The 18355-nt window shown below is 38.5% G+C and overlaps 2 protein-coding genes across 3 annotated transcripts; one reads left to right on the top strand and one right to left on the bottom strand.

Moving 5' to 3' along the window:
• The first annotated feature begins 290 nt into the window (after positions 1-290).
• chrdl2 (chordin-like 2) lies at positions 291-8397 on the top strand. Of its 2 annotated transcripts, XM_010790754.1 has the most exons (11): positions 292-410; positions 1516-1628; positions 3687-3780; positions 3874-4019; positions 5159-5252; positions 5542-5603; positions 6093-6255; positions 6378-6566; positions 6666-6839; positions 7321-7413; positions 7496-8397. In XM_010790754.1, exons 1-11 carry the CDS (start codon positions 344-346, stop codon positions 7627-7629), a joined length of 1329 nt encoding a protein of 442 aa, XP_010789056.1. In that variant the 5' UTR covers positions 292-343; the 3' UTR covers positions 7630-8397. The 2 variants fall into 2 exon arrangements, with proteins under 2 accessions (XP_010789057.1, XP_010789056.1); XM_010790755.1 differs by lacking the exon at positions 6666-6839 and having other exon boundaries at positions 291-410; positions 7496-8391.
• A 6779-nt stretch (positions 8398-15176) lies between these two features.
• Positions 15177-17646, bottom strand: xrra1 (X-ray radiation resistance associated 1). The gene is made up of 11 exons (XM_010790768.1): positions 17642-17646; positions 17460-17552; positions 17260-17378; positions 17089-17174; positions 16910-17003; positions 16711-16829; positions 16442-16618; positions 16215-16356; positions 15973-16088; positions 15746-15851; positions 15177-15663 (listed from the first exon to the last, which is right to left on the bottom strand). The coding sequence occupies exons 1-11, from the start codon at positions 17644-17646 to the stop codon at positions 15479-15481; spliced, it is 1242 nt and encodes a 413-aa protein (XP_010789070.1). The 3' UTR covers positions 15177-15478.
• Positions 17647-18355: the final 709 nt, after the last annotated feature.

Below are 18355 nucleotides of genomic sequence, written 5' to 3' on the forward strand. Positions count from 1 at the left end.
CAGCCAACATGTGTATACTTTTACTATACTAAATTAGATATTGAGGATTAATTTATTCTTATTGTAAAGTCTGAAATAGCTTCTCATGCTGGAGTGAAATATCGTAAAATGTGTTTATTTATGACTCAATCTGATCTATTTTAGGCTCATGTGGTCACTCTTCAGTTATCCCTGTGGCAGAGCTGGCGCTACCAGTTATCTCCTGCAGGAGGCGCCAGAGATCAACTAAGAGCCCAAAAAGTTAGTTGTTTTTTTGTAACCTTCTCTCACACTGTCCTGTAGTTTCTGTCCTGCACAAACAGACTTATTGCGCGGTGAAGACCCAGACACGCACATGTAAAAGATGAAGTCCACGTTTTTCTTCTTTTTCATCATTTGGTTTGCAGATGCAGAGCTGAAAACCCGGAAAGGTAAGTCCCAGCTGATACTCTGTCCTGGTCAAACTTAAGAGGGGTTTAACATAAGGAAAAGCATGTTAATGTGACTCAGATAAGGAAAGTTTGGTCTGACTCAGCCAAAACTGAACTTGTATTTAGAATATTTTGCTCTATGGCCCTGAACATTACTTTGGTGTTCTGTTGTAAAACGTGTGCATATAATACTGTCACTGAAGCTACTAACAATTTAACTTGTGTTTATCTTAACCCATAAGAACCCGCACCCATTTCTACTTTTGTGAAAATTAAGGGGAACATAATGTAGACTAAATAGACCACATAGAAAACATTTCTGACAAGTAACATTTTCATTGGGCGTTAGTAAAGTAACTCTTACTTATAACTTAATTAATGAGGATGATTTTTTTGTTTAAACTAGTTTGAACATTCTTTGAATTGAAGAATAAAAAATATATTAACTAAATATCATTGAACCAGCCAAATTAACGGAGCAGATCATAATCATATTTATTATTGTGACATATGTGTCACTCCAGATTTACTGTGAAAGTTTAAGTTTAATGTCCCGATGTGACATTAGTGTCACAGCGATATTTATCTCATTTGTTTGATATCAATTTGATCAAAACGAGTTTCCACAACAGGTTAAATGTAATAAAGGACATGTTATGTAAGCATTTTAATTATTAAATGGCTTGAATTTGACCTTTAGCAACAAAAAACAAGCTTTTGAAATGTAGCTAGTTCTGTCACATGTATTAGTCTGGCACATGGACATCTTGGACATGTTGTTATGGGAACACAAAATCAAATGACCTGGCCCATGACCCACCAGACTGTTCAGGGTGTGTCACTTGGGTACTTCATGAGATAAAAACAAGGCTAAAGCTGTATAAGGAACTTTCCAGAACATTTAAATGTCCTGTAACACCTGTGTCACTGTGGGTTCTTATTTAATGGGATAAATGGGATCATGGCCCATGTTTTCCACTTTGAGCTGATTGTGGGTTTCACTAAATGGATTTGACAAATATTGTGATAGTTAACATCGAAGTGCTTTTGATTTTATGTTCACTTCTGCCACATGGAGCTCATCCTGCTCATTTTTGGCACCCAGGTTCTCGGGTGGTATGCACTTTCAAAGACAAGACATACAGCCCAGGAGACAGCTGGCATCCCTATCTGGAGCCCTTTGGATTCATGTACTGCATGCGCTGTGTCTGCTCAGAGGTATCTTTGTACAGTTACATATCACTCCTTTACAAACATCTACATATACAGTGGGGCAAAAAAGTATTTAGTCAGCCACCAATTGTGCAAGTTCTCCCACTTAAAAAGATGAAAAAGGCCTGTAATTTTCATCCTAGGTATACCTCAACTATGAGAGACAAAATGAGAAAAAAAACAATCCAGAAAATCACATTGTCTGATTTTTAAAGAATTTATTTGCAAATGATGGTGGAAAATAAGTATTTGTTCAATAACAAAATTTCATCTCAATACTTTGTTATATACCCTTTGTTGGCAATGACAGAGGTCAAACGTGTTATGTAAGTCTTCACAAGGTTTTCACACACTGTCGCTGGTATTTTGACCTATTCCTCCATGCAGATCTCCTCTAGAGCAGTGATGTTTTGGGGCTGTCACTGGGCAACACGGACTTTCAACTCCCTCCAAAGATTTTCTATGGGGTTGAGATCTGGAGACTGGCTAGGCCACTCCAGGACATTGAAATGTTTCTTACGAAGCCACTCCTTCGTTGCCCGGGCGGTGTGTTTGGGATCATTGTCATGCTGAAAGACCCAGCCACGTTTCATCTTCAATGCCCTTGCTGATGGAAGGAGGTTGTCACTCAAAATCTAATGATACATGGCCCCATTCATTCTTTCCTTTACACGGATCAGTCGTCCTGGTCCCTTTGCAGAAAAACAGCCCCAAAGCATGATGTTTCCACCCCCATGTTTCACAGTAGGTATGGTGTTCTTTGGATGCAACTCAGCATTCTTTCTCCTCCAAACATGTCTAGTTGAGTTTTTAGCAAAAAGTTCTATTTTGGTTTCATCTGACCATATGACATTCTCCCAATCCTCTTCTGGATCATCTAAATGCTCTCTAGCAAACTTCAGACGGGCCTGGACATGTACTGGCTTAAGCAGGGGGACACGTCTGGCACTCAGGATTTGAGCCCCTGGCAGCGTAGTGTGTTACTGATGGTAGCCTTTGTTACTTTGGTCCCAGCTCTCTGCAGGTCATTGGCTAGGTCCCCCCATGTGGTTCTGGGATTTTTGCTCACCGTTCTTATGATCATTTTGACCCCACGGGGTGAGATCTTGCGTGGAGCCCCAGATCGAGGGAGATTATCAGTGGTCTTGTATGTCTTCCATTTTCTAATAATTGCTCCCACAGTTGATTTCTTCACACCAAGCTGCTTACCTATTGCAGATTCAGTCTTCCCAGCCTGGTGCAGGTCTACAATTTTGTTTCTGGTGTCCTTTGACAGCTCTTTGGTCTTGGCCATAGTTGAGTTTGGAGTGTGACTGTTTGAGGTTGTGGACAGGTGTCTTTTATACTGATAACGAGTTCAAACAGGTGCCACTAATACAGTTAACAAGTGGAGGACAGAGGAGGCTCTTAAAGAAGAAGTTACAGGTCTGTGAGAGCCAGAAATCTTGTTTGTTTGTAGGTGACCAAATACTTATTTTACCGAGGAATTTACCAATTAATTTATTAAAAATGTGATTTCCTGGATTCTTTCCCCCCATTCTGACTCTCATAGTTGAAGTGTACCTAGGATGAAAATTACAGGCCTCTCTCATCTTTTTAAGTGGGAGAACTTGCACAATAGGTGGCTGACTAAATACTTTTTTTCCCCACTGTAATAATAATCTTCATTTGTATAGCACCTTTCATACAATATGTGCAGTTCAAAGTGCTTCACATAGTCATTTCACAGAATATTGATAGCATACAGAATACAGTTACCAGTAAAAGACATACAAACAAACAAAAAATTGCAGAGAGTAAAAAATAAATGTAGATTAAAGGTATAACGATTAAATTGTGCATTAAAAGGAGGATAGTGCAAATTCAACACACAATCAGGTGACAGGTTAAAATCCAGTGAGAAAGTGCCGCAGAGAGTTTGCTTCCTAAAAGGCTAGATTGAACAAATGTGTTATGATTTTTTTTTAAAGACTTCCACCGCATAATATACTGCACTAAAGCTGTGAAGAACTCTGTGTATGTGATTTAAATGTGCTTTTGAACTCTTATATTGCTCTCTCTTAGACAGGCCATGTGAAATGTAAAACGATCAAGTGCCCTGCTCTGCCCTGCGAACACCCAGTAGCTGAGCCTCAGCAGTGCTGTCCCAGATGCACAGGTAGACGTCCTCTAATGAACCTATCAGATCTGAGCTTTAGAGTTCTGCTGGTGACTTTAAGGCCTGCTGTCCTGTGTGGTGTGTCCTCCTCAGATGAGCCCAGGACCCCTGCAGGGCTGAGAGCTTCAGTGAAGTCCTGCAGGTACAACGGGAGTGTTTATCAGCCGGGGGAGACCTTCACCAAGCTCGACCTCTTCCCTTCCAAGCAGAGCAACCAGTGTGTCGTGTGCACATGTTCTGTGAGTTGCATCTAATGTACTACTTGTTTTTATCTATTGATATAAATGCATGCGGTATTCAAGACATTTAAGGTCTTTTTTTGTTACGAAATCCAAGTTTTAATCAAGCATGTTGCCTAATTTGTGAAACATTCACTATACTAATTTTCAGAGCAAAGTTATGGTGTGTTTTATGGACCAAAAAACAAACAAAGAAATTGACAGAATTTTAATATTTAATATCCCTATTTTAGCAATACAATTAATTCCCATTTAATAGTTAATATGTAGTCTCCCAAATCCTCTTTTAATTAGCAATTGTGGTTTTCCCTCTTCAACAGCATATCCAATGTTTTCCACCACAGCCTTTAAGTTTGCTTTTATGAAATGGTTATTTAACTAATTCTAAAACTTCTCATATATAAAGCATTGAAATATTTTAGACTTTTCAAAACGTTTTGCATATATGCCTGGATAGCATCTCTACCTACTCATAACTGCTTTGCTATGCAGTGAAAGTATACATGTATAATTAAATGTATATTGTAGCAAGTAATGGCATCTTGCTTTGGTTCATGTGTTGGCGAAGCTTGGTGTGACAAAAGAAAATGCATGCCTATTTTAATTTAGAGAGCCAACATCAGAAAGAATAAGTAAATGAGCTTCACTGTGGGGTTTCCCCATTAAAAGCCCCATGATGAGAGGAGTTAATTTGAGTTGTTAAGTGGTGTTTGTTAACAGATGTTTCCAAGGAGACAAGTCTTAACACTATAATTAGCAAAAAGACTCCCCGCAAATCACCATTATCCTAATGCTTTCCTGCCATAGATCTATTGGTGTATATGTAATTGTTTTAATCTCTGCAGTTTGTCTTTAGGTTTGCTTGTAATGGAACATCCTCACAGCTTTTCGTATGACTGTGATTTTCTCTTTTTTTTTGATAGAACTTGCTTGTGCAGAGAAATTACGTTTTAATCAATTTCCATGAAAAGATAAATACATACAGTATAATGTCTCATTATGTCTTTGCTAAGTTGTTTTTAAAAAAAAATTGGATCTCTAAGACACTAGGTCAAGAGAGGCCTGAAGAAACCTTGCAGTACTTTAGACTTGGCCTCTGGACTCATATAATATAAAAAGTTCGACATTTTCTTTCTCAGAATGGAAATATCTTCTGCGGTCTGAAAACATGCCAACCAATCACCTGTTCCTCTGCAGTCTCAGTCCCAGACACCTGCTGTTTGGTGTGCAAAGGTACTCAAACTCATCTAAGCTCACACACTGGTTTACTCTTTATCCAACCTTTACAAACAAATGTTTTAGCCTATGCATATGTCTGAATAATAATAAAAAAGAAATTTCAACAACCACTTATCGAAAACGATGTTCTAAGTAATGCAGTTTGTTCCACTGTAAATTACAACACAAAGAAACTCCTTGATGGGATCATATTGTTACGATGACAATTAGCAACTGAATTGAAATCTATTCAATGTTAATTATAAATTCCTCACACTTGTTTCTTTTCTCCTTGGTCTTTTAGATACTGGCACAAGTGGGTCCTCATCAACTGAGGAGGGAAACCAGCAACTGAACAGAGGCGTTGTATGTTCTAGCTGATTTATCATAAAACTAACATGTCTTTGCCAAGGCTTTCATTTGAAATATGCCTATTTTTTTAAATAAATTGAAATGTAGTGTCCTTAATTGAAGTGTCCTTAAACACAACACTGAGGTACCTGCATGCTCACACTGACCTATGACCTCTGTGGGCAATGTGTGTGTGTGTGGGGGGGGGGGATACAATTAGTCAAATCCTTTCTGAATAATCAATTTTGCTGTGATTTTTGAAGAGAAGGCTGTTAAAAAGATTTCCCCTTAAGATCCCCTTGGCCTGATAAAAAGGTTGAATTACATCGTGTTCTATTCAAAGTGCTGAAACAAATCTGAGATATGGAGCCAGGATATAAACTTTTATGATTAATGAACTAAATGTGATGCTCCTTTAGCTATCACTCATGGAGAAAGCCAGGAAAGCCAAGGGCTGAGTAGATGAAAGATAACCGTGTTTTGTTCTATCTATTTTAATAAAAGAGGCATTCAGTGGATCAGTGTTCTGGAGAGCCTGGCAGGGTGCGGTTCGACCGTGCCACTCCCCCCAGGGTCAGGGCTGTTCTCAGAGGCTTCGCTAGACTCAACCTTAAAGGGGCTTCAGAGACCACCGTGAAGATTTTGTTGCAGAGGAAACACCATAGAGGTGAGACTTGATCCTAACAAAACGATCCAGTATACGTATTTGATTTTATAGTCATGTTCCTTACAACTTTACGATCGCTTCCATATGCAGTGCAACCCTCAGCTGTTTCCCATTTCTCTCAGCGTGTTCCTACAATGGCAAGACGTACTCTCATGGAGACATGTGGCACCCAGTTTTGGGTAAGGTCCTGGAATGCATCCTGTGCACTTGTACTGATGGCCTCCAGGACTGCAAACGCATCACTTGTCCCAGCCAGTACCCATGCCAACTTCCTATAAAATCAGTGGGAAAGTGCTGCAAGACTTGTCCAGGTAAACAAACACGACTCATAACATAATGAGGTGTTTACATTGACATGAAGTTGATTAGAACACCGTCAACATAACTTGTGTCTGTTTTTGTTGCTTTAGAACGTAAAACTGAACGTAACCAGACCCAGTGTTATACTGGACATAAAAGCAATGTCTTAGTGTATAAAGTGGACTCATCGATTAGAGTGGACCCACCCGACACGGTCAGGATCATTGCTGTTGAAAAACAAAGTACTGCTGAGGTCGAAGTGCAAGTATGGAAGACTGTAGAAGGTACTGTAACTGTTAATGGGAACAATATAGAAGGAATAGTTTTAAACTTTTGTTGGATGAGAGAGCATCTCTGACCACTATGAAGCCAGCAGGCAGTCTTTCTCATAGAAAGATGAAAAAAAGTCAAGCCTATGTGAAGATGCCTTGAACCTGCCTTTTTTCCCTGATAGCCAGCAGGGGGCGTTGCAATGTTTGCATATAAGAAGTCTGATTGTATAGAAGTCTATGAGAAAATGACCCAACTTCTCACTTTAGTTATCATCTCCGTTAACCATTTCCTGATGAGTTTGTAGTCTCTTTTGCTAATTCAAGTATTTTTCAATAGAGCATGGTGTTTGTTTAAGAAATGATGGTCCCATTTAGAGTCGAATAGACAACAAAGCAACCTTGTGAATATTGGTTACTCCCACGTTGCTGTCCATGTCTTTCTTCTAAGAAATGTAACACTTTTAAATGTTTCTCATCTGAATTCTTCCTTTAGGTGTTTTAGAACTAATGGATATTGGTGACGTTGAAAGAAAAAATATTGTGGATAATCCAGGAAATTACACATTACTGACAACACTTAATGAAGGTTTGTTCTATGCCTTTTTTTATTTCGCAAAACGACCTATTTTGGTGTGACAGATTAATGTGAATTCCGGTTTGTTTTTCAGAGACGTGGAACAAGTTTAAAGAGGAGGGAGAACATCTGAGTACAGCTCCTCAGACGACAATCTGTGAAGACGGCATTCGGGAGATGGTGACTTTCTTAAATCCCAAGCAGACAGAAGACGTATGCTCACCCTGAAGGTTGTTTCACTCCCGTGACACTCTTTGTATCGACCAATAGCTACATGGATATCATACAGTAAATACTTTATTCATACATGTTGAACTTGGATGTCCTGCGTCATTCCTGTATTACAAGTGGAATTTCAAAATTATAATATTGTTTTTCCTGTTTTTAACCATCACACATATTTTAAAGTTACAAAACACAACTGGCAGATAGTTCTGACACCTTTCTTGATTAAAATGTGTTTATGTTTTGTGGAGTATAGAGATCAGAGTTTAGAGCAGGAGACGCCCTCAGTGTGAATCTTTTGGATGATTGAGGACCTTTGGGCATCTGTTCAAAATGTAAAGGTTTTCTAAGGCTGTTATATGATTATCAACATATTTATTGTTAATACAAACAGAGCTTTGTCAACTTATTTAAAATGTATGGTTTTTTGAATGCTATTTGTATATACATTTACATTTCTTTGCATCCAGAGTCATTTTATTAGGGTTTGATCTGTCAGCCAATACAGGGCTGTGCCGAAGCTGCTTGTTTTTGAGCGAGAAAACAGCCTTTTCCTAATCCTTCTGATGTGAAAATGAAGACATTGTTTAGCTATTTTTATGCAGCCACAGGATTTGGTTTGTTATTATACACTAATGACTTTCTACCAATCCACATACCAGAAATATTTCTTTTTTAAAGTGGTCATATTCGATATAGCTGAATGCACTCTGTACATCTGCTTACAATTTTAACCCATAAAGTTATTCAGTGTTTTTACACAAGTCAAAATTGTTGTGTGATTGCTTTATGGTGTCTATATATAGTGGAATAATTGAAGTCAAACACAGTCATCATTTAAGACATGGCTTATAGAGCTCAGAGTTGTCTTTGAAGGCGTAGCTTCAAAGCTATTTGCTGATTCATTTATGGTCGGCAGCAGAGCGGTTCTAACTCCGGATGGCCGGATAAACTGTTTTCCAGCTGGAGATGAAATGTTATCAGAGGCATGAAAATCAAAAGCAGCAGTTCAAACCTTCTTCACCTCCCACACCCACCAAACTCAAACACAAACACACATAATATTTTCCCAATATCAACCCTAAACCTCTATCATTTCTAGAAGGGAATAGGTGCAGAAAGAGACGTGTTTGCATAGAAGTCTATGAGAAAATAACATGACTTCTCACTTGATTTATTACCTCAATATATATTTATGAGTTTATTGAATCAATGGCTTATGTTAAGTCCTCTTCAATACAATATATGATTACAATTTTTGCAAATTATTGTCCCCGTTTAAGAAAATATAAGTCAAAGTCAACTTTATTGTCAATATTTCAGTTTGTGTAAAAGGAACTCGAAAACTCGAAATAACATTTCCCACAATCCCGAATACAAAAATACAAATATATAAAAATATGTATATACCTATATATACAGAATCAACAGACACAAAATACACTAAAGATTAGTGTATATCTTACGGCAGAGTATCTTGTGTTTGATATGTGGCTACCACTGTGTGCCTGATTTTGGTGCTGTTGTTTTTGTTTTACAACTTTAACCCTTTTACACATTGTCATTTTAGCTATACGTTAAATCATACGAGACAATGTCATGGAAATAATGATGTAAGCATGATTATTATGAGTCCTTTTCCCGAGCAGCACAGTGTGCAGTCTGTCTGGAGGCCTGTTTGGTCAACAGGTGTGAAATTATCACATGCGGCTCCCATGACTCAGCTAGAGTGCAACTGCAGATTTGTGTAGACTGAGTGGGCTTCAGATTAATATTGCTTCCATTCTCTGTGACCTCCATACGTGCTCTCCCTGTCCCCTCCCCTTCACAATGACTCATTGTGTTTCTTTCACACTTAGCGCCAGACAGCTCTCGCTCTCTCACTAAAGGCATGAAACAATATTTTGAAACGGACGCACTCCCCTTGTACGCCTTCATTACTCTCACAAAAAGGCTGTCATATTTCTGTGTAAGCTGGTGGGCCTGGCAGTCTATAACAGCCTCTCTAGTTCAAAGCGGATAATCACGTCAAAAGGGGTGAGAACGGTCTGTTCTACTTTATTGCTGCCAACTTAAATTAAAATGTTCTCGTTGCCCTTTTTCCATGCAGGTCATCTAATGATGAGTATCCAGTGTCCAGATTTAAAACAAGACTGCTTTTCAGCAAACATGCTGCATTCTGTTGTGTTTGAATTTGTCTCATGGGCCAATTCAGCTATGCATGCTTAGTCTTGGCTCCAACTATTGTAACAGCTGGGGGCAGTCAGTAGTTATCAATCATCATGCAGTCGGTCAGCTCTCTCTCTCTGTGTGTGGTTTGTGTGTGTGTGTGTGTGTGTGTGTGTGTGTGTGTGTGTGTGTGTGTGTGTGTGTGTGTGTGTGTGTGTGTGTGTGTGTGTGTGTGTGTGTGTGTGTGTGTGTGTGTGTGTGTTTATATTAAGTGTTAAAGAGGCCCATTGTGCTTTTTGGAGTTTTCCCTTTCCTAAAATCCCTGTGTGTGTGTCGTCGTCGTCGCCCCCCCCCCCACTGCCTGAAACGCCTCCATTTGACTACTTAGTTTACTTAGTGACATCACTATGTAACACTGGTGCTGCTATTGGCTAGCGCTCCAACACATGGAAGGCTATGGGGCGGGACATCTCTTAACGGTTGACCAATCAGAACAGAGCTGGCCAGCTAACCAATCAGAGCAGACTGGACTCTGGTTTCAGACAGAGGGTGAAAAGAGGTGCTGCAGCACAGGCAGTATGAGAAAAAATAACGAGCTTTTTGAACATGAAATCATGGAGACATGTCACAGAAGAGGCACTACATACAAGAACCTGAAAATGAGCCTAATGGGGCCCCTTTAAAGGATTTCCCAACAGCTTTACTTTCTACTTTGTGGTAACCACACTGTATTAGGAAGCGGCTGAGTTGAACTGATTCCAAAATATGAATACATTAATGTTTAATGTGCTGCAACAGGTCTCTAATGCATACTGTGTTTGAGAGGAACTGAAGCATTGCAAATCAATCAGGCGGTCTTTTGATTCAAAGGGAGCCAAGCTGTGTTAAGTTAATTAAGTTTGATAGATGTTTTGCTTTCATAACTGATTAAGGCGCCCAGCATAACCCCTGAGTTTATAGTTCATGAAAATATTTCCGAAATCTATAAAGAAAACTCGTTTTTTACACCCTCGCACTCTAATTAATTAAGTTGGCCTTGATCCTTTAATTTAGACAAAGATTGGAGTCAGGCCAAAATGAACATGGACAACAAAAGCATACATGTCATTAAAAGATTGGTCACCTACTCTCAGTTTAGTGTTCACAACACATGCTCGTAGTGACTGTAAGCCATTAAAGACAGACCACAGTGAGATCTGTTGTTTCACGGGATGAAACAACAACAACAACGGTTATGATCTGTAACAAATAATGTCCTCGTTTTCAGATGCCATCCACATTATTCAAGCCCTTTCCAGGATTACATGATAAGTGTGTTACAGTTCAATTGTCCCATCACAAACAACTAATGAATAGGTCCGGTCCGCAGTGAACTCTTTGGCACTGATTAATGAGGAGTGTTGATTCAGGCCTATTTATTCCTGAGCCAAATGTGATGCCTGAGCCTCCACAGGGTTTTTATCCAGGCTTAACAGTTGGCCCTCATTTTGAGAGTCTAACACATCTTACACAAACATTTCGAAAGGCTTTATTGTAGCGATGACTGCTCCAGATGTGAGAATGTGCTGCGTTGAAATATACGTACACAAAGAAACCAACCTTATAAACAACAATCCATCTTGCCTAACATAGCAGACCATCTATGCCTTCTCCTCGTCTCTTTCTCCTTTTCCCCCCTCTTGGACAGGGTATCTCTCCTCTCCTGCCAGAGTTTGTATATCACTGAGAGCATGAAAATGTGTTTTTAGTTAATAACTCACCTCATCAGTTTCTTATTCCAAGAACAAAAGAGGTTACATGGGAAAAACACAACAGAGCCTTTTTGGCTGTTTATTCTGCTTTGATGTTATTGTGAGGAAGGGTCCAGTACAAATAATAGTAGACATGTATCTATCGGCTTCACTCTACAACTATCCTTGTGATAATTTCAATGAAATCTCTGGAATATGAACATATTTGTAAGAAACAAATTGCAGCCATGTGTGGATTGTGAAATAATCGTCAGTCTTGAAGAGATTTGTCACATCAATAGACTGTTTTCATTTGTTAAACATGCTTGAAATCTATAAGTTCAAAAATATCAGTAGGCAAGATTTCTGCTTGAATAGCAAAACGTCACATTTTTACATTTTAAAAAGTTTAAAGTTAACCAAAGTAACAAATAAAGGACTATTCCCCCGGTTTAGAGTTCACATAACTTAATGAAAATTAGGAAACAGTGATATCCTCAGGGATATATTGGCTTGGATATAGAGACTTCATACTGTCATCTAGGACTGTGTTGCAGTCTTGACGTGTAAAGTCTGAATATGATACCAGACAGAAACATTCTCATGGAAGTTGCATTGTGGAAAGTATAGGATCCAGTGTTTTGAACTAAAGAAAGTTAAAGTCAGGATATTTCTGTCTCTCCTGCTTCGATCTTGTAGTCTCTTTTGAGTCCCCCAACGTAATGAAAGTGCAAAACACAAGCATTGGAGTCCAGCTTTAAAATTGGTGTTTATAATGACAATTTACATGTCTCAATATCCTCTTTGCAGTTGCCATTAATACACAAGAAATTCTAAAGGCAATCTTAAAAAAATATTATTTTCCTGTCGTTGGATGGAGTTTAGCTGGATGTTTACCAAGCGGTTGCACAATACCAGACCCTACTTATACACCCCCGTGCAGCTTGTCATCTTCACCAAGTGTTACATGATAAATATAAACAAAATAATATAACATGCCAACAATAAAAATAAATGTTTCCTTCGTTGTTTAAAGATGATCACCTCATCCCCGGTAAGACTGAAAAGGGAAGCATGTTGTCGTTGTTGTGGATTATTTTTAATTCACTATACAGTCTTTTCTCCTAATGCCGAATAATTGCAGGGTTGAAGAGAAGAGGGAAAAAGTAGAGGCAAGCTTTTGTGACCAGGAGTAATGTGATGCATTAAAAGATAATGCAAGCTAATAACCCACATTTTGTTTGATTACTTTATAGTTCAAACAAATGATCAACTGGTATTAATTATGTATAGAAATGACAAAATGTAACTATGGGAAGGAGAGCAACAACCACACGCTACAAAACAAGGTTTATTTATCACAACATAGCTGGTGACAGAACCAGAAAGGTATTCATCCAAACACTGTTATCACCATCTCGTGTTTGTGTTAGGAAAAATGGTTTCAGATTTTTTTTTAACAAGTTTTATGAGTGTGCTGAAGTCAGTGAGTCCCTTCTGAAATATAAAAGCCGTTCCTGTGACCGGTCATTGCCCAAAACTGAGGAAAACTCACTTGTATGAAACTTTGAAAACAAAAGGCTATTTTCTTCTAGAATGATGTAAGTGCTGAATGAAAACACTGCACTTATGCAACCTGAAATATTGAATTATTATTATTATTAAAATGACTTAGTAACAGCGGTTTTGTCAGGGGAAACAATGGCAGGACTCACTGGCTGAAGAACAACTCCATTATGTCACTGACAGCAACAACAAGTCTTAGAAGAAGGACATTTGACTTGGCTTGAATAGGCTTGAGTTGCACTTGAGCCTGTATGCAGCATAAACAATAAGCTATTGTGAGAAAAAATAAATGTTCAATTACGTTAAGCATCATATATTTTTAGTACCTGTGACGTCAGACACTGTGGGATATTTTTGTAACACAGATAAGCTCTGCTGTGTAGAGCTTGAAAGTTGTATTTCTGCAGCGTGTCTAGTCTTTGTCATTTGGCACATTGTCTACAGACTGAAGGCTATCTGTGCCTGATTAAGGAGATAGTCTTTAAATGTAAAAATGAAATTATTTACCAAATAAACACTGTTCTGTGTCAAATTTCACCGTACTCTTAGATAAAATATGTTGTTGTTATTTTGTACTTCTGATATTTCGGATTGTTTATGGTCCTCTTTTGGTGAGCTAACATAAGAAACCAAATTCCATCTTGACAAAGTTACTGCTTTCAGTTTTATTTGTGTCATTAGAAGCGTGGCCATTTGTTTTAATCTGGTTGGTTATTTGGAAAAATGATAAGCAAATAATTTGGAAATTGATGCAGATGAAACATGAAGTCTTTTAAAAGGAGAAGATACAAACAGAAAAGAAAAGATATTGCTAAAATGTTTGGAGAACAAATCTTTAAAATTTAAATTCCATATCACCGGTTGACAGCCTTCATAAAGTATCTGCTGGCTGCGTAAACAAAGCCCCTGCTATGCATTATATATGATATTCACCAGCAGCAGGAAAACAAGCAGACATGAATATGATCATGTATATTCCCATGAAATATCTGCAGAGTGCGTATTGATTTATTGGGCTGAAGCTGCATTCCACATCTGCAAGCTGCTCTGCACGATTTAAATCATATTTAAGAGGAGGCTGAAGTCACAAGGGGAACGAACAGAACATGGACTACTTGACATGGATGTTGCAAATGTATTATCTTTTCAATTTACACACGGCATCTATTGCACGTCTGTCCGTCCTGGGAGAGGGATCCCTCCTCTGTTGCTCTCCCTGAGGTTTCTCCCATGTTCCCCTTTAAACTGTGGGTTTTCTCTGGAAGTGTTTCCTTGTACGATGTGAGGGTCTAAGGACAGAGGGTGTCGTATTGTCATACTGATATTCTGTACAAACTGTGAAGTCCACTGAGACAAATGTAACATTTGTGATATTGGGCTATATAAATAAACATTGATTGATTGATTGATGACCAGAAATAAATGACGTTTTTATTGTAAGCCCGCAGGAGATGTCACACATGACCTTTCAATCATAGGGTTAATAAGAGATTTTATATTGAAAGATATTGAACTGATGGGGGTCTGTTTGGATTACAAACAACTAAATATTCTTGTTCCCGCTCAATACAGATGTTCACAGCCAGATCCAACAAAAGGATTCTACATACAGTAAGGATCCCTTGCTAGCTATAGACAATAGGTTTGTTGTTGAAAATAAACTTTTGCCTACAGTATTAAATACACAAGACCTGGAAGGCAAGTCAAAATAAATAGTCTCCTGATACATTTTCTCTTTAAAATAGTTTTTAGAGAAAAACTGTGTCAGGATTTTCTCTGAATAGTTTTCTATTTGTGGTTTATGACATAACAGCAGGAGGAATGGCTCTTCTGAGTAACTTTAATGTGTAAACAGCTGAAGAAAATCTACTTTTGGCTGTTACGTGTGTTAATAAATTAAGTAAATGAAACGGCACATAAAAGGCATATTTCTCCCCAATCTGTTTCACAGATGAAACATTTAATTTTCCTTCAAAACCTTTTTCCCACTTAAAGAGGCTCCATTATGCTTTTTGGGGTTCTCCTTTCCTGTTATAAAGGTTTTTGTGCATGTACATGGTCTGTAGAGGCTAGACAAATAAAGAGCTTTTTGAACATTAAAGCATGTAAACATGTCACAGTAGAGGAACAACATACAAATATGAACCTGTCTAAACACAAGACAGTTATCAGACTTAGAAAATATTTGTTTCCATCCTGCTTCTCAGTTTCATCTTTGCTATGAGCAATCAATCTTAATAAAGGCAAAGCGATATGAAAAGCACTTACAATTTCACACAAGGTTGGTTTTCTCACCCATTCCATTCACACCAGTTGCATGTCAACATCAACGAAATGTTATCAAAGGAAGAAAGAAATTCACAGTTAATCTGAGGGTTGAATATGTATTAGAGCATCTGTACAGGTGGGGGTTCAGCTCCGTTTTGGTTGGTGTTTCTATCGGACTCTATGCTGGCTGCTCGTTCCATTGTTTTCCTATGGACCATCTTGTGCTTTGTCTTAATGTCCCTCAGCAGCGACAGAGCTTCCTTTTGCTCCTGCTTGTTAACACCGGTGCCCTGTATGGCCCTGCCTGCAGAGAACAGAGTGTTATATAGAGAAAGGTCATGACATGTAGAGTTAGCGGACATTCACTGCATCAGAAATGTGCGTACTTAAGGGGACTTCTCTGATCGTTGTACTCTCCTTCATTTCCTTGATCAGTTTATCCACCCTTTCAGTTGGCTGCTTTATCGGCTTCAATGGCGGAAGTTCCTTAATCTGCGAACAGATTTAAAAGTCAGGACACAAAGGCGATAACAACGTCAATTATTCTTTATAGCCCTGGCTGCCTTTACTTCAATTTGACATTAATATTGAGGGTGAAAGCAATATATGAGACCCTTTTCTCTCTTTTGCTGTAAGGCATCTGGATGCTATCAAGTTTTGGTTTTGAGTCTCTGTAAACATTCAGATTCTTCAGTTTGTGTTCCAGCATCCGAACAGCTGTTTGAATTCCTGTTGAAAGAAGAAAGAAAACATGAATATTCCCCTAAACTAAGGGGGAATTGTAAAGCCGAACGTTTAAAGGCTTTAGAAAAATGTCCAAAAATAAACAGCTGCAGGAGAAAGTGCCGCCCTCACCGACAGGCTCCACCGCATCGGGACTCGGTTTTGTGTCCATCAACATTTCGTAGAATCTTTCAGGAATGGTATCGGCTTTGTTTGCTGAAATCTCTTTTTCATCAGCTTGAAGATCACACTCAAATTCAGGAACTTGTGTTGCCTGAACATGAAATAACACTCTGAGAGCATATTTGCAGAGAGGTAGAACATTAAAAAAAAAACACAAAAACTGGACGTGCACATACCTGAGTAACAAAGAAGTGCTCTGTGCTCTCTTGGAAGGTGTCGTCTCTGCAATTCCCGCTCTCAGATTCTGGTGTTTTCTCTGCAGTCGACTCACTTTTCTCCACATGAGTTTGGGTGGGACAGGGTGCCTCCATCAACAGGGGCTTCTTCAACACTTTGGGGGGTCTTTCTATGAACTGTGACGCAAAGATGTCACCAAATGAAGTGACTCTCGTAAAAAGAAAATCTGGCTGGTCACAATCAAAAATCGAAGCAGAACTGATGTTACCTTCCATTTAGGGTCAGTGGACACCTTCAGCGAGAGCTTCAAAGCCTCTTGGGTCTTTTTGCGATTGATCCTAATCCCTAGTTTCGCTTTGAGGTAATAGGTCAGTAAGGGAGGATCTCCTGTGTCCAAGAAAGACATAAAGCCAATTTTAACATTGAATATTCCGAAACATTCTCTTACCGGAGGAGAGAAGCCTTACCGCTCCTCTGTGTGGTCAGAGGGTTGGATTGAATGTCAATTTCTCGAAGCATCGGGAAAAGAGCGACCGCCATCAACGCTTCCTCCTCCGAAATCTGATGAAGAAACACTGATGAGACATGTTAGCTGATTTTAAAAAGCGGTTGTATTTGCTATATTAGAACAATTGATCCAACACACCTTGTTGTTTGCCAAATTGAGAAACTGAAGCTCAGGTAGTGGGAAGCTGGATCTTTCAGCAGCATTAGGATTTGTCTCAGTGTGGCCTGGATCAAGGAATAAAGAGATTTTTGATTTTTTTTTTATGCAGATCCATTGTTAGGTTATTTATAAATGACATCAAGCATTTACCAAAACCCTCTTTGTCCGTTTGCTCTTCAACAGAAGTCTGAAAAGGCCTGGAATAGCCCTCAATTTGCGAAAATGTAATTTCAGAAATATGGTTCCCCTGCAGGTTTAGATACTTCAGTCTGTAAAAGATAATTATACGATTTGTTTACGCATTGTGACATTAGAGACTGCCTCGAGTAATACTTCAACCGCATCATGACCTCTTAAGGTTTGCCAGACTGTTGAAGACTCCAGAGGACAGTTTGTTATCGTCCAGCATCAGGACCTCAAGAGCTCCAAACTGTGCGTCTGGCCTGTAAACACAGAACAAACAACACAATTCACTAAGACTATGACTTCCACACAAACACTGATGAATGTATGAATGTGTACAGTAACATACGACATACAGTTTGTGGGCACACCACTTCCTGCTCTTTGTGAACCTGGCTGTCCAGCAGGTGTATCAGATGTCTCCACAGTTGCTACACTAGATTCAGGAGTGTGAATTTAGAGCATTTTGTGCACCCCCTCTTGGTCATTTTGAAAACTTTATATACATGCATTGCAGTTTGCGGCCTCTCTCTGTACAGTAAGTAACGCTTAAGACAAGTTGTTGTGTTGTGAAATCATACCCTTGTACTGTTTATCATTGTCATCATTATTAGTTGAATAACTGTGTACACTAGGGCTGTGCAATTAATCGTATTTTAATCGCAATTACGATTTTGGCTTGCCACAATTACGAAAACAACATAATCGAAAAAAACAATTATTTTGCTTTGCTAGGTTGTGACAGTGCACTGCAACATATTTGATCTAATTTATTTTTATTTATCATATTTATATATGTTTAGTAACTTGTTGAAGTGCGCTCCAAAATATTTGTTGATCTTGTTTATTGGTATTTATTATTTTGATATTATTTATTTAAATGTATCATTTATTTTATTATTTTTGTATTGGTTTTTCAGTTGAATCACACGTTCAGGGTAATCAATAGTTAAAAAGATACTGTTCAAATTATTATTTGTTTTAAAGTTCAATAAATGGATGTTTTCAAAGTCAATGAATAATCGTATTTAATAATCGTGATATCAATTATTGACCAAAAATA

This window comes from Notothenia coriiceps, unplaced genomic scaffold (assembly GCF_000735185.1).
Source record: "Notothenia coriiceps isolate Sejong01 unplaced genomic scaffold, NC01 NC01_scaffold00034559, whole genome shotgun sequence".
Lineage (NCBI taxonomy): Eukaryota > Metazoa > Chordata > Actinopteri > Perciformes > Nototheniidae > Notothenia > Notothenia coriiceps.